Source organism: Tetrao urogallus (assembly GCF_951394365.1).
Source record: "Tetrao urogallus genome assembly, chromosome: 12".
Taxonomy (NCBI): domain Eukaryota; kingdom Metazoa; phylum Chordata; class Aves; order Galliformes; family Phasianidae; genus Tetrao; species Tetrao urogallus.
This window is the reverse complement of record NC_136825.1, coordinates 14775541-14792903: the sequence shown is the minus strand read 5'-3', so window position 1 is coordinate 14792903 and position 17363 is coordinate 14775541. Positions and strand designations below refer to the sequence as shown.

The 17363-nt window shown below is 39.0% G+C and overlaps 1 protein-coding gene across 3 annotated transcripts in view; it reads right to left on the bottom strand.

The window, feature by feature from the left end:
• Nucleotides 1–15969, bottom strand: part of CHD9 (chromodomain helicase DNA binding protein 9) — a gene marked incomplete at both ends in the record, with an annotated part of 65276 nt that extends 49307 nt beyond the window's left edge. For all 3 annotated transcript variants that reach the window (XM_079541534.1, XM_079541535.1, XM_079541536.1), the window contains one exon: nucleotides 14533–15969. In XM_079541534.1, the coding sequence (XP_079397660.1) occupies nucleotides 14533–15969 (1437 nt within the window). The remainder of the gene's footprint in view (nucleotides 1–14532) is intronic.
• Between the last annotated feature and the right edge of the window lie 1394 nt (nucleotides 15970–17363).

The window sequence follows — 17363 nt, the reverse complement described above, 5'->3', positions numbered from 1 at the left end:
CTCCCTCAGCATAAAACCATTTCCCCTTGTCCTGCTGTTATCTACACTTTCATAGAGTTGAACTCTTAAGAGTTCGAAGAGTTGACTTTTAAGTCTCTTCTTCAGCAGTTGCCCCATACTACCTACCAAGCAAAGAGCACTGTCCATGGGGTTTTACCATTTTCCTTTCTTTTGGGAAGCATATATTAAGAACAACTGTGGGGAACAATTAAGAAATGAACCATTCTAAGCTGCGGTTCTTGCAATATACTGATAATATTACTCATTCTTCTCTTTCTTATTATCATCATTAATAAATATCTATTTCAGGGACACAGAATTAAAAGACACTTGAAACCTAATTGAAATTAAGTGTTACCAATAGATAAAAGGACACGAAAAAAATTACCTTGGTTGTCTCCTTTATTTGTTGCATTGATAAACAAGTGTCAGTGCAGCTGTTTAATCTGTGTGTAACAGTCACCTCAGAATGTAAATTTTGTTACACGTAGTCCATAAGTTAAAGCACGTTTACCTCAAGGCTTCAACCAAATATTACATTTATGTGGATGACAGCACAAAATATAAAAAGACAACCAGCTGTCCCAGAGCCCTTGCTGCTTTTCCACATGAAGAACCAGTAACACTGAGTACTTGTACTGACCTTAGCCCAAAACTCTGCGCACTTCTGCACGTTGGGTATCCCACAGGAAGTACTGCTACACTTGACATGAAACAAAGCTGTTGAAGAAAACGCAATGATCACATCCAAGTCAGTTGGAGTTGTGGATGCACAACAGATTTGAATTACCAGGGTTCAGATCAGTTGTAGAGTCATTCCACACCGCTGCAGATCTTGCAAAGCCTCTATTGCCTATCCTATGGATCCAGAAGTTTCAGCTTTATTTCCAAAAACACACAAACAGATCCAGCAAAAAAAAAAAAAACGCACCGCTACCTGTGGTACTTTTCTACAGTTCTGAATGATTTTACCTGCCAACATTTAAGTAACTCCAAAGCCAAACAAACAAGAAATCAAACACAACCATCTAACAAACCAACATTTGACTTAATACTCTACAAAACAAGTCAGGTAAACGCACAAGGTATTTCACAGAGTACAGAGGACAAGAAAAGAACACAGTTCTGATTTGAAGTGACTGGTCACCAGAGTTCAAAAACCCCAAACAAAGAACTACAAATATATTGATCCACTGAAATCTCAGAACAAAGGCAGTCTTAGAATGTACATGTAAAAGTTATCCTCTACTGGTAAACCTGCTTTTACAATAGGAAAACTTCTGTTTAACAGGTCAAGAAGTTCAGACAGCTTCCATAACCGTCCCTAGTGGGATGCTGCAAAGCTTCTTTTCTGAAGGCCTCTTGAACTCCAAAGAAATAACAACACTAACTGAAAAAGCACTAATTTTCAGTCTTTCACTGCTGAACAGACATCAGTTGAAGTAGTCTCTCACAGTGCTAGAACTTGATCAATAACAATATTGAAGCCAAGTGGGATAAGCTGTTTATTTTGCTTTGTTCTGTAGGAAACTTGGTATTCTCTCAGTTGGCTTATTTTTGCTTTATGTTTTAAGTACAAAGTAAAGAGACTCTTTGAAGGGATACCAAATGTAAATGTAAAGTACAACTAGGGATGTAATTAATAATTCGTACTGCACTTCAGGACATATGCTTTTCTGTAGACAAAAATACTAAGATGTGTCTTTCCTGAACTCCTCAGTTTTCAAAAGCAAGAAAACTTACTAAGCCTGTTCTCCCTTAGAAAAATGCCAAAATAAGACTAAGATGGCACTACCTCCTAACATTTCTAATACTGAAAACAAAACCAAGTTGTCCTACTGCAAAATGATTTGGTATTCTATCTTCCTGCATTGTGAGCACAGGGTCTCTGGAAAATCTAACACATAGTAACAAAATGTAGCAAGTAAAACTTACTGTTGGCAACATTTTCTATTCCTGCTACTATGTGCTGAATTTTAAAAGAGCACACTGAGAGCAACAGGGATAAGGAAAGCAGAAAAATGCAGCTATCACTACTGTGGACCACATCCATTCACAGCAGCTTTGAGTCATCAGCAAGCTTGCTTCTACAGCTCCTCAATCTGAAGCATCCCTACAGCAACCAGAACCAGCACAGAGGCACAGTGTGAAACTTAAGATGGCAGCAGTCCATTCCTCTGCTACCATCACCCAATGGGATGCTTCACAACTGGACACGTAAGACATCCTCATGTGCTTACAGTCAGGGATAACTTAGCTAAGTATAACATGATACCTAGCTAAGTTTGTCCACTACAACTTCATCATATCCCACTGGCTATCCCAAGGCAATACATTATTAATACCTTCACCCGGCTGGCCTGTTTGCCGTGTTGCTCAGTCCAGACCAACAGGAAGATACACTGAACACCCTCTGCAACTGACAGAATAAGGAATGCTTTTGCCCCTTATAAAGGCAGCTTTGATAATCACACCATCCTTTGACTACAGACTTAAAAGAAATATTTAGCTTTAAAACACACAGCTAAGCTCTCAGGTTACAGTTATGCATGCATATTAAACTTCAAGTGACAGCTGCTCAATTTTTATCTGGCTTGCCGCAAAAAAAGCAAGGAAGCACAACTACGTCAGACAAGTTGGCACATTTATGCTTCCAACTTCCCCACAATTTCTAAGTCATTGATTTACTTCAGATAAATTAGAAGAACAGACATCTCAGAAATGCCCCTTCCAATGCCATGAAGTAGACAGTAGAGAAGAGATCTCAGTGGGGGAAATGAAATACAACCTCCTTCCTTCTTAGGCCTCCAAGAATCCAAGACTGCTACAACCACTGTGGCCACCAGCTGCAAAATCCACCACTTGGACACCAAATCATCACATACTCATTCTTTCATTTTATCCTCCCACAAAAGAAATCCTAAACTTCCTCCAGCTAAAGCAGGAGCCTCTCTAGCTCCCTCTGTTGCCTCGTAGCATCCCGGCACAACCAAGCCAAAGAACCATGGAAACCCTACTGTAATCCATATTTCTTCAGAAGGTATTTGGTATGAGTGACCAAAATACCCATCCTTCACACCTATTTTTATTCTAGCTTTAGTGTCACATGGCATTCAATTTTCTATTTTCCCTGTACTACAGGATTATTTTAAGCACAATATTGTACTGAACTATGATTGAAAGGGAAATTTTTGATGTACAAATTAGAATGCATTCATTTTGAAGGTTTAAGGAAATCGTATATTCACAGAAACTCGGGGTTTATCATCTTCCCTTTTTCAAAGAAGTTTAATATAGCACATTTATAATTTAGAGTAACGTATCCTGAAAAGCCTCTAATTACTGTACTTCTGATTTCTCAAACCTGTTTCAATTCTATGTCTAACAAAAACAAAACAAAAGACTGCTGTAGTTAGCTTTCTAACCATCAACTTCACAAACTACTGCTTTCTGCTTTTTTTTCTTTTGATGTGCTCAATCTTCCATCCTAAAAGAAAGACAAATCTGCAAGTTCAGTTGTCTGAAGTCAAGAAGAATTCACACGCTCAGATTTAAGTACAGAAACATATCCGATACGATGGTCTAAAACATCAGCTTTTCACTGACAAGAAGCAAGGCAGCCTCTAATGGGAAATGTTCTTTCAGAAACTGCCTGTCTGGAAGGGAACAAGCTCTGCAGTAATACAGCAGCTTACTTGAAGGCCTTATGAGTCACAAGAGGAAGCTAGCTAAGCATTTGCATTTTTCCAAAACTGCAAGAATGATCAAAAAGCAAAGTCAAGGTCTGAACAAAAATCTTAGCTTGTTTTTGCTTGGAGACCCAGAGAACCAGTGATATTCTGTAATCAGAAACCACATTTATTAATTCCATCTGTAATCAGAAATAGGGAAAAATTAATACTTGAAATTAAATATGCTCCATTCATAATAAGGACACGAGAAAGAGATGCTGCACACAGAACATACTGAACGCCTTAAGTTTTGCTCTCTACCAAAAGCTTTATCCCTTTTTAAGCATAATTTTTACAACAGCTCAGACAAGCTATCACTGACCTACTAGAACTGTTCCCATCTTCAGCTCAGTATACAAATGCTATGCAGTGAGGCTGTATCCAGTAGATGCAGGCTGGTTATTTAACAGCCCAACTTACAGGTGCACCAGATACAAGAGCAGCATCCCCACCCCATGCGTCCAACAGAACAGCAGTACTGGCCCATCATATCTGAGTGCCCTCATCCTCCAGACAGCACAGTAATAGTATCCATGTCAATGACCTGATACCCAAATGGACACCAGCCACGATGCACACTGTGAAACAAACACCATGAAAACTCAAGACAATATTGCTCGATCATTACAGCTACCTGCACTTGACTACATACATTATAGATCACCCCCCTTTTGCACGTATAAAACTTCCTCACATAAAAAACTGCAGAGAGAAGCAGGAAGAAAGCTGCATAGACTCAAAAGAGTTGAACATGTGAGACAGCTTTCATCTGACTGATTCACTGCACACCCAGCCTTTTTCCCAACATAAGTACTACTCAGATTTACAGCCCTGAGTTTCTACACTACTTCAAAAGTATTCAGGTTTTGGCCACTGTTTACTTTCCAAAGTATTAAATCAAGATATTTTGTTCACTTTTACATTATTATTTTTTTAAATACAAGAGAAAGAACCCTTAAAAGAAAGTTGACTTTAATGTAAAATTGCCAAGATTTTGCTGCAAAATCCTGCAGAAGAAGTTGCTACCTGTTGGCTCACATCCCAAACTGCCACCATGTTTCTGCACCTTTTATCCACGTGAAGTTCACTACTGTCACAACTTCCTCATACTCTCCACCAAACTCTCAAGCTTCTCTTCTGCCCCAGACTGAAGCCTGCAACTCCTTCAGCCACAGCAGCCAGGAAGGACTGCAAGATGCTGAGCCATTTGTGGGCCAGTTTGGTGCACCCTGCTCCTTCCAGGCAGCTGCTTCATCACAGGGGAGGAAAGCTATGGGCAAACAGGCAAGAACAGTGCACAACTAGCACCGACCTGCCCACCTCTGGGCTCTGCACCTCCCTGCAATTACCCACAGAACGCAATAAGGCAAGCTGGGCCAGGTCAGAGAAACGACAACAGATTCAACCGAACACAGACACAGGTTCTCTTCTATAACTTCTTCTAGCAGCATAATTTATCAACTTCCATTGAAATTTCTGTAAATTCACAACTGTAAATTTCACTTTTGAAATTGTGAAGTGAAGCAGCTTATTCGAAGTATGAATGCTGCTGGAACAGAGCGCTGTGACTGGCTGCAGCCTTGGGCAATGCCTGCCAATGATTCTATGATATAAGCACTTTCTTTACCAAAAAAAAAAAAAAAAAAAAAAGAACCAAAAAGTTAAAAAAAGAAAGAGCTATGATTCCATTAATAGGAAGACAATAACTATCTTTAAATCAAAATAAGCTATGTATTCAGAAGGACTTCCAAGCAAGATCTCCTTACTTACTTTTATTCACTAACAGCAAATAAGTGTAGAAGTTCAACCAACCTGTGAACATAGCTTTTTTTTTTTATAGGTCTTCAATGTCACTAATTGCAGCATAACAAATATCAGCATACGGTGCACATTAAAAGACACCAACATAAAAATAAATCACTTTTCCCAATTTAACAGCTAGGAAGTCACATATTATCATTAAAACCAGTGTTGACTGCACAGCATACTTCCATTTAAATCAGAGGGGGCAGACATCTGCCACTGCAATTCAAACAAACCTACGTCTGCCCCACCAGCTTCAAGGAATTGCTCTGACGGCTTCCTATGCCAGGGTTCAACCTCCAGTGCCAAAGTGGTTCCCCAGCATAAATTAAGCCTAAAAAAACACTTCTATTGAACAGTTTTCAGAATTACCCCGATCAACACCCACTCCCTCAGTAGAGGAGGGAAACCACATGCCCACAGAAAAAGCTTTTATTAAAAAGGCACTGGTTTGAAAACAGAGCTCACAAGTCACAGGATACTACTGGAGACCAGCAGGATTCAATTTCAGGCAAAGGAAAAATCCCACAAGGGAAAAACTAAACTGTCTCTTTCCCAGAAGTCTACTAAAGAAGTTCTAGGCTAAGAACGCTGCATCCAAAAGCTTCACTGGAATAGCCACAGAAAACAGCAGGGAGCATGAGCTTCTGGTAGGGATCGACAGATAAAAGAAAGAAGCATAGCAGTAATCTTCTATCTCAGCAGAACCTGGCTTTCAGCATAAAAGACAGGACTAGACCCAGTGAGAAGATCAAGACAAATGATTTTCATACCAAAGGCAGCAGGAACCACTACCACCAGACAGCAAGCTGGCACATTGGCCACAGACAGCACTGCATGGCAGGAGCACATCTCTGGGCCTCTTGCCCCACCTGAGCATGGGTCACTCACCTGCTCTGAGAACCTCCCCAGTCAGTCAAAGCCTGCTCACACGTGCAGTTGAAGTGTGCTAAGCCAAAAAGATGAGCAGCCTGGCCCCATTAAATACGTCTCTTGTAGAGGACCAGGACATGATCACATTTCCTAACACCATATGACTACAGGTGAAAGAATACTCCATAGGATAACATAAGTTAAGAGCTACAACACAGAAAATTCAAAATAAATTTGGCTTTTCTTTTTTTTTAATTGCTCTTTTAATGAGAAGTTCTGACTTCAGCATTGCTTCATGTAAAACAAACTTTAAGAAACATTTTTGTTCAGCTTGTACATTTAAAACTTCTCTCTACTGAATTCCATCAACAAAGATGAGATGCTAAGGTGCCTTTCCCTGTCCTTGTATGCATATCCGTGCCATAAGATGACGTAGCCACGCCACTGAGATTTGTGGGCAGATGTTCTTTGCAATGACTGCCACTGGCATGATATGAAAAACCACATCAAAAGCCATTTAAAACAGGGAAGGTGGGGGAAAGAACAAGAGAGCACACTTGTGTATGTCTAGAAATCACCTTCTAATTCCGACATGCTTTTCATTGCAAACCAAAATCCCCAAAGGAAGATATGATGCAACACCTGTCTGGCTGAACATAATCAGGGCTGACAAGCATCAAACAACTCCTTCCTCAATGACAGCTTCAACAGGACAAGTATTTCTCCAGTCTGAACACAGTGAGTTACTATTAGAAATCCACCATCACAGACATAATAGAATCAAGACGGCACGACTTAAAATCAGTGGTCCCGAAGTCTAACTATTTCAGAATAATCACAACAATACATTGAGGCCACAGAAAAGTTGGCACTTTCGCGGTGTTTTTCTCACTTGTAATGTAGCTTGTAACAGACCAGATGTTAAAATCATGCTTCAGTTTCACAGCTCTAAGTATTATTAAAATATTCAGCACTGCAATGCCTTAGGACTCCAGAAGCAGCTTTAATAACTTAAATTTTGGAGAGCTTCCCCGGGTCTGTGTGCACAGTGCTCCACTCAGTGTTTAAGCAATCCCTGATGCCGCTCCTGCAAGTACACTTGTACTGCAGCCACAGCATGCCAACCTACTGCTTGCTGCTGCTACAACCTGGGAGCAAGGCCTTTCCAATCTCTATTTTAAGAAAACAACCAGATTAAAAACTTTGTTTTCTCTTCCTGAAACAATGTTTCATGCTGTAATAAAAGCAAACAAATGTTCAGAACAAAAATATTTGAGATGTTTTCTGTAACAGAAAGGCCAGCTCTTTTCTTTCTAGCACACAAACTACAATTATGCCACAATTATTCCCTAACGTAGGACTTCCTATCAACCTATAAAGCTAGTTCTGGTTTGCTGTTCAGCATGCTACTGAGTAGCATTACGTGCACACATACAATATGCTACCAACATTGAAATTACCTTCAACTACAGACTGACTCCTGAACAGCAGTACGCCCAAGTGGGAACACTTTCCTAAGATACAAATGGAAGTGCCTTCACACTAAGACACAGAGAGCAAAAAAAGAGAACAAGTGCAAGCACGAGCTAAATAACCCACGCAAAAGAAAGCCTGCCACACTCAAAAAATAAAAATAAATACAAATTATACTGTGTTCAAAAATATAAGGCTTGTCAACTGCTCCTAGTCTGAAGCTACACTCCTAGATTCATTTATCAAAATTATTCAAATCAACAGATGACTTCTCAGCTCCATCACCCAAGAAATCGACTCACTTGTATTTGTCATCCTTAAGAGCTGCCAAATTCAATCCACTCTCGAGAGTCTTTGAAATCCATGCAGCCAGAGGCTCGTGCAAATTTTGTACCTTGAGGAACTAGCAAGACAAGAACACCTCTCAGCCGTACAAGGCATCCGGGTGGACAAAGCACTGGAAACTGTTCTGATTTATGTGTTTAGAATTAACATTACAGCCAAAAGAAATTGTAAAACATGAGTGCACAAAACACACTGACATCTGGACAAAAGCCACATCAATTCCAAATGTACTTGAGATTCTTTGCCTTCAAAACCACAGTACTCATAAACTCATTTAAAAGTTCTGCTTCCATTTCCAAGCACTCTATGGACCATTACTTTTCTACAAACTGCCTCAAGACGAAATGCAATTCTGGAAGTTGTGGAGGCAATGGTGTGTCTGAAGCCATTAAAAAACAACTCAGATTTGAGATAACAGCACTGGACGGATCAGTACTCGCTGCTGGTACCAATGGAAAGTCCCACCATGAGCCCACTCACACCCACTTGGCATTTGTGACTGCAGCATACAATGACTTGGGCTGTACTGCCAAAAAACGAGCTTCCCATTTCAGCACTCCTTCCCTCCCTATCACTGCTAATACACAATGTTGTACATGAAGCACTAAAATGAATCAGGAATTCTTACCCCTTAGGTCTGGCTAAAATAAAGGCAAAAAATTCCCCGGCACCTCAATCAGTGTTGCAGTTCAGTTCATAGCACAGAAGATGCATTAACACGCGACAGAAGAACAGGAGCTTTTTCTCCTTTCTACCTTCTCCTTTATACTTTCACCATATACTGAACAGCCTCTTCAACAGTTCCTCAGTTCAACAGATTGCTGTCTTCTGGAAACAGCTGAAGACAAGTTTTTCCTTTCTTGCTCTGTAATTAGGTACAACTTCCAGACTCTGAGCTTGCTCAGTTATATCATTACTCTGCTTCACAGTCTTCAATGTTAACAAGACATCTATTTGTAAACAGTAAGTATTCAGATACTCATACTTATTCTACATTATCAATTTAAGTAACTTTATTTTACTTATTTTTGTCAACCAGTCTCACCTCAAGATCTGTAGGGTTACTCCTGTACATTGATCCATCTGTTAACTGCCTTTTACAGAAAGCTTTCTCTTTTGGCACATTTTGAAGACAATTACTGCAGCCATCTAATGAGCATGCAATTAGCACAGGAAAAAATGATATCTTAAATTATAACAACCATTACAACAGCAAGAATTTCTTTTTCAAGAGGAAGTACACAGAAAGAATCAGACAGCCTACATATCCAACAACTGCAGAGGGTTCAGAGAGACTTAAGCAAAGTGCTACTAATAATTAAAAGGATTCAAAACCAAGAAGAATGATTAAACACTCATAACTGACAAACTCATAAGGTCTTCAAAATAGTAAGGTGAATATCCTGGTAATTTTCCCTGTTTTTAAAATTCCATCAATTTCCTTATTATAGAGCCACAATTCCCAAGGAAAAGCAAGGCAGATGAAAAATGTGTAAATTACAAATAGTAACAAATATTTATCAGTAAGTGTGTTACAGACTAATCTCATGATTACATGTTTCCTTTCCTCCATCCCAAGCAATTTCTCATTTTAAGATGACAGAATGTAAGAAAGGCTCCTCTAGAGCTTGGATAAAATATATACAAAATAAAATGATTCATACATGTTCACTTAAAAAGCTAGCAAAAAATCACCAACTTCAGTGATGAATACATCATTGGCAAAAAGCCACAGACTGCTAATGAAAGCACATTCCATACAGTTCCAGTTGGAAAGACTGCTTGCTTTGCACTGCTCAGCTCAGAGGTAACTGCAGACACTTGACAGAGCTTTGCCACTTTCACTTCCTCCTACATGCGTGGGCATCATGGAAAAGAGTAAAAGCAAAAAGCAGAAAAAGATGGCAAAAACAAAGTCAGGGATTACTTTGGTTACTTTTCCAGGCATGATAAACTTCTGTTAGGTGCTGGGAGATGACAACTGAATTTTGCTGCCTCACTGTGGCAGAGACAACTTATTAAGCTACTCCAGCTGCAAGGAAGGTCAAAACTGCAGACAGATATGAACTCATAGGATATGACTCCTAGAAATGTTTGAAAGGCAAGTTCAAACGGAGATTTAAATTTGTTAACATGACAACGCCCTCCATAAAACTAACCATAATTAAGGAACAAGTATAGTATAGATCCAATGGATATGAGATAGGCTCAACAGCATTTCAGAAGGAGATGAGGGTTCAGGGCTGTTTTTTAGAGGAGGAAAGGACTTTATTTTACATTTCTGAAAACATTTCAAGATTAAAAGAAACCCCATCGAATACAAATGCTTTCACTGCAACAGATGTCCGGATTTCAGTTTCCAAATAACGTAAAGTAGGAAAAATTTTGAGACACAGATTTTATTATGCTTAGTCCGACTGAAAACTGTCACCCACTGCTTCACAAGCAATGAAAACAACAGTGTCATAATTTTACCATCTTGTTTTGCAGAACGCTTAGAAACCATGCACAGAAAAAACATTCTTTCTCACAGAAAAGCAATGTGGGCCAATCACTAAGTATTTGAAAATGTTTCTCATTACAAGTTCACTTGAACTATATAGGATATAAGACATACATCCTGAAAAATACTATATCCTTAATTTCTGTGCAACCTCTATCACAGCATCTATCAACTAACTGGAGTGCTGGGCCTACCATAACTGCCTGAGAAACACATCACGTCTTCCATAAAAAAGACACAATCTGAGATTTTGCATACAAGTACAACAGCAATGAACAGCAGAACAATAAATGAAATGATGTAAGGGATACCTGTACAAAACTCAGAGGTGACACAAAAAGGAGGCACTTGCCAACAGCCAGAGGTGCAAGGCTGTGATGTGCTGCAGGACACAAACTTGGCAGGACAGGAACCTGTTGCCAGAGCTCCCCGGTGAGGCTTATCATCCACTTCCATATACTCATATGTGCTCAGAAGTACAGAGCTGCCAATGTTTCTAAGGTTTCAATAAGGGCAACATAAGTTCTCTTCTAAAACAGTGTCATCTGTTGCTCTGAAACACGCAGCAGGAAAGCATGAAGTTGCAAGCAAAAAAGCACTTTCAGGTTTCAAATCAGTGTTAAAAGAAACCAGAAGTCAGATGCGGGATGCTGGAGGTCATGAACACACTGAAATATCAAGTTAGGTGCCAAACATTTAATCACAATTAAAAGGAAAAAAAGATTCTCTAATAAAAAAGTTGAGACTGCCACCTTGTGCTATAGCACTTGAAGTTATTAATGGAATATTATTTGTTAGCTCAACTTCAACTATTCTGCTTTCGTTTATGTATCTAGAGCAGATTAAAAAGCTTATTACGAAATAACAGTCAGTGAGATGGTTGCAGTGTTCTCTCAGGCCAATTTGCGTCCCGTTCCAACTTCCTTTTACTTCTAAACTGAACACTGAGGCCTGTAGTTCTGCCACCTTCTTTAAACTTATGAAAAACAAACAGACTATTTGCAAAACAGTTTCAAGTGGAGGTAAAAAGAACAGAAGCTTTGTATTAGCCGAGGGTAGGACTACATGAATCTCCTGTGTATTTCTCCACTTCACTTTGTTCTCATAATCAAACTATGATGAAAAATGCATGATGTAAAATTAAGAGCAACAATATATTTACAATTATAATCTAATTACAGCAGGCATAGAAAGTGCAACAGCAGCATAAGATATTTTAGATTGCTTTTAATTGTGCACCATTACACTGAGCCATTAGTTTTGAAATTAATTTGTATTGAAAGAGTGGCTTTATAAGTTGAACTGTGATAAACGTGTTTCCTTTCAAATAGCAGAACAGAAAATATTCAATTTTCTCTCAATTTTTAATAATCCCAGTCTAACTGCATTTGAACGTCTTTGGTTGAATAACATTGGGTCCATTCTGGTTGCTACAGTTCATTAACTATTTCATATAATGAAAGTTATCGTCCAAAAAAGCTCCATCATTATCAAAGTAAAACTGAGGAAAACAAATCTCCCAGTAACTGTTTCCTCTATGGATAGAAAATCCAGTGCGAAGCATTGCTAAATAGTAAATATTTCTTTACTTTTTCCTACAAATACTAAAAAAAAAAAAATAAAAAAAATCCCATCCTACCTAACTCCTGATCTAAACACAACCAGCTTCACTAAGATCCATGTTCTCCCATACACCACTTTTTCCCCTCTCTAGTTTAACTACACACATTTGTAAGAGGAAAAAAAAAAAAAAAAAAAAAAGCTGAAAGAAATTGATCTCGAACTCAAAATTCTACAAAGTTATCAAAGAAGCAACAGAAATCAGAACTGGAATCAAAATTCCTCCTGGAGTTGCAAGAAGAAAAGGACACCTGAAACACGTAGCATCAGTAGCTGTTATACTTCTCTATTACTAATTCATATGATGTAGATTTCAGGTTTAAAGAGGCTTCTATATTATTTGCTTCTCTCCTCCCTACATGCCTTGAGATTGTCTGACAGCTACTGATGCATGACCAGTTCCTGAAGGAAACACTGAACATATGTTCTATTAGATAAACTTAAGGTCAGAATCCAACTCATACAACTTATTGCATATCAACAAACAGTAATAAAGAACAGCTGAGCAGCTTTTATAACTGCTTTCTGTTGGTTTCATTTCAAAGTTCCAGAAAAAAGTAAAAGGGAAAGCGAAGGGACAAAGTCAAGTCAAATTGTCAAATCGCTTTGCTCTCCCAATACTAAAAGAAACAAAGCAACATCCCCAGAACAACTAAACACTCCCTGCAGGCCACAGAGCTCTATTCCTACTTACCAAACAATGCACTGAACCCATGTCAGTGAGGCTGATGCAGGCTTGAAACTGCTGTGCTGTGTGCAACACAAGAGCTGTAGCACCAAAAGGTTTAACTGGACTCACTTTTCACTACCTGACTTGTATCCTGCACGCCGCTCACAAACAGTCCCCATGCATTTCTCACCACTCCCACTTCTCCAGGACTCCACATCCCACCCACCCCACACTCCCACGTGCCACAGCACCACGGCTGATGAGCCCAGCTCCGTGGCAGGGACATTGGGCACTGCCATCCTTGCAGCATCATCTAGATCCCATCACACTGCTCTCTGCTAGATACCACTAGCATGAGGACACCTTACCACATCATTCCATATGCTGTATGTGTATTTTATTAACAACATACCAGCACAACACCAACAAAAGCTTCGCTAGTAGAAACTGAAAGTTACCTGCTTCCTGAACATCAGCAGCAACTGTGCTGAACCAGCAGCCTACTGAACCAGAGAAATACATTGGGCCCTCTTCTTTCCAACAGAGCAAAGCAACCCAGAAACACCAGCCTACATTTCTATTTATTACTGTGTACACACTTCCAACAAAACACGAGGTGATACAGATGGAGATGAGAGTCAGTATGCTAAAAGAAATGATTGTAATGTTTGTATTTCAACCAATTGGAACTACTTGAAAATTCACTTCTTTCTCATGACAGAAAGCTTTCAAAAATAAATCAATAAAACTGTGTTTCAAATACTCAAGTCACTGAAGCACTGCTTTTCTAAACTCTTCAATGCTCATACAATCTTAATTTCCTTCAGATAACATGCAAAGTATCATCTCCACAGTTCATTTCTCTTGTACCCCATTAGAACAAAAAAAGGCAAGTCTTAAGCATTCATGTTCTCCACGCAGTACATGTGGATGCTATGGAAGAACTGGAGATTTTTTAGTCAGAAGTAACAAAAAAAAAAAAAAAAAAAAAAAAAAAAAGAAAACAAAATAGGCATAGTTTCTTCTATTACTACTAATCACATGAAAGCAAACAAAAAGTATTTTTATAGTTAATGAGCACGAGCACCAAGTTACCAAGCAAAGGACCAATAGAACAATAAAACTGTACAACCCCTGCAGGAAATCAGCCACACCAATAAGTCTTATTAAAGCTCTTAAAGAATGCTTTGCTATGAGTACTTCAAAATACAGTAAGTCACAGTATTTGCACCTGAAGCATAAAACACTTTGCTGTACTTCAGAAAAGTAAGTAGGACTGACTTCATTTTCTCTGAATAAGTATCTCAGGTCATATAAATCTTGTTTTCTAGAACAGCAGGAAAACAACAGAAGAGAAAGCAGGTTTGCAACAGCCTTCTCCTAGACTAGCAGTTCCTCAGAGCCAATTACCACCAAAAGCTCTGAGATTTCATCACTCTGCTTTGGTACAAGCTCCAATATGAGAACAATCAAACCAGACAGGTAAACTCCCATGCTCCAAAACCCCTACATACCTGTCCTTGGAAGGTTACACGACTTCTGTCTTGCAGATGCTGACTAGAAACTGAAGAATGCCAGGGATGGATCTGAGTTTGAGACTGTGCCCGAACAATATCAGATGACTGTGTTACTGGATGTGGGGTTATGTGGTCTTCTAGGTCATGCTCTAAAACATGGCTTGTGCTATCCTGAACAAACGCAGAATCATCAAACTGTGGTAGCAGATCTTCCTGAAGGAGGTCATCTGGGTCAAGTCCTGTAAATGGTTCGTTTGGAGCGTCAACTTGATGAAGTAAGTTATCATCCAAAGATGTAAAACCGTTGCTCTCAATAGGGTCAGTGAAATGGCTTATCTGAGAAGCAGAACCAGCAGAAGCTGGAAAACTAATACTCACAGGAGAGAGTTTTGAACTACTAAAGTTGCCCTGAGGATGCGAAGAATGCAACATTTGAAAACTATTTGAATTCAAAGGTGTATTAGCATTTAACATGTGCTCAGCTGTGTCTTGCTTGGTCCCCGTTTGAGATGTAAAGGCATCGCTTCCAGTGAAATCAGAGATTGGATGTGTCTGCTGGCTACTAGAAAGAGCTGTGGTAGACTGAAGAAGGCTGGTAGGAGAAATGTGGTTATTAGAGTAAGAATAAGGAGATGAAAATTGTTGGCCGTTATTGACAGAACATGGAGTAATCGTTGGGGACTGTCCACCAAAAGTTCCTTCTTGATTCCCACAAAAATGTAATGAAGCATTTGCAGTTTGAGAAAACGGCTGAACAGACAGAGGCTGCTGTGAAGTTGAAGGATTAGAAACTGGAGGTGGGTGGTTAACACTGACTCTGTGAGAAGTAGATACGTTAACTTCCAAGAAGTCTTTTGGCTGACTCAGAGCATCTTGCCCCGTGTTGTTCCTGCTTTGTTGCGATCGTAGCGAGGCACACTGATGCTGTGGTTCATTAGCCTGAAATAAGGCAAAGTCATGGTGTGCTACAAAGCTTTTGTTTTGCTGCATAGACTGAGAATGTCCTTGGTGAAAGGGGGACCCATTTTGATTTGAAACAGTTGTGGCAGTTTGATGACCCCACATGGGACTACCATCGGCCACATCTGGAAACATCCCATTAGTCTGGTTTTGCGGATGAATTGGTGAACAGTTGAACTGAGAGTGTGGTGATAAGACGTTGTCTGTTGAACTATTAAAAGACTGATTCACTTGGTGAAGTTTCAGGGAATCGTACTGATTCAGCTGTTCAAAGTCACTCAACTTTTGTTGATTCGGAGCATCCTGCACATGATTCAATGAGTCTATGTGCAAAGGTTCAAATTCTGCACCTAAATTTAATTCATCAACAAGCGAAACAGGTCCAGGTTGAACAAAGGCATCATCTGACAAACCTTCTAAGGTCTCACTAAAAAGATTGGCATCATCAAAAAAATCCATCATAGGATCAGTCATCTTGATAGGTCTGTACTGCTATTTCTCTCAACTCCAAATGGAGTCAGTTTGGGCTCTCTGCAGTAAACAGAAACAAATTACATCCAGCAGTCACCACCTTATCCAAGGCATGTCAGCAACCGTTAGTGCTTCTGATGAAACGCTCGTCTTGAGGTGTTTAAAACATCCTATGGGAGAGTAAAAAAAAAGAAAAAGAAAAGAAAAAGGGCTTACGCATAATTGCTTTGCATCTGAACACTCTCCTCATGTTGCCTCTCCTTAAAATACCAAATGGATTTTCAATATTTCATTTATAATTTGGCAATTTAGTTAAAGCAAATCTATGAGTTATCCTTGCTGTTGGTTGATGCTCTCTACAGCTCTTTCAGTTTTTAACCATTACGTATTTAGTGTTACTTGTGATGTTTTAAATACACTAGTTCCAGTTTTATCTCCCAGTTTGCTCTCTTAGCACAATTTCAGACTCCCCTTTGCCACTCTCATTAAAGCTACCAAATTGTAGCTTTAATGTGTTTTTCAGAAAACACTAAATAAAATTCATTTTTCACTCATGTATCATTCTTAAGCAGCTGTAGAAAGAAACCATAGAAAATTATGCACATTTTGTATACTATGCTCAAACAAGAAACCTGAGAGGAAGTAAACTACGCTTCCTAATAGTTACCCCAGCTTCAGCAGAAAAGCTGGGATACTCCATTTCTTCCAGTTCTTACATTAAATAAGATTCTGAAACCAAACAGTATTTCATCTCACTTAAATAGGAATTTTTTCTGTATCTTATTTCAAGGAAAAGACGATGAGCACAGCGATTCAAAGATAAACATAGTTACAGAACTAATTTCAGCTCAGCAACACTTATTACTTAATTTTAAAACATCAGTTGTTTTGCTTTTTCATTTATAATATCACTGATCACCAACCAATTAGAGTTTCCAATCAAGGATTTCAGAAAAGGAGAGCACAGAAAGAAGGTTATTTCCACTTTTCTTATAAAACCCTGCCCATTTATATTGTGATCAAAGTGAACAGGAAATGTCTGAACAGAAACAACTCTTTTAATTTATCTCCCCAAATGACTAGAAAACATCTAGAATAGAGAAGCAGTCATTTTAAATGAGCATCTTCAAGGAATAATCATTCCTTTACCCTGTCCATACATTTATCTAATTACCATAAGAAAAAAAATTTAAAAAAAAAAAGCCACACCTTTTAATTCCTAATGCAACTGCTAAAATTCACCTCTATTTCAACTGCAATTCCTTACTAATTTATCCTCCAAGGAAAAAAAGTGAGCAAAATCGTGCAGAAATGGACACCCTGGAAATCTGAAGTATTCTCCCTATGCATAAGATTCCTGTTGAACCTATGAAATATAAAACAGTCCTTGACAAACT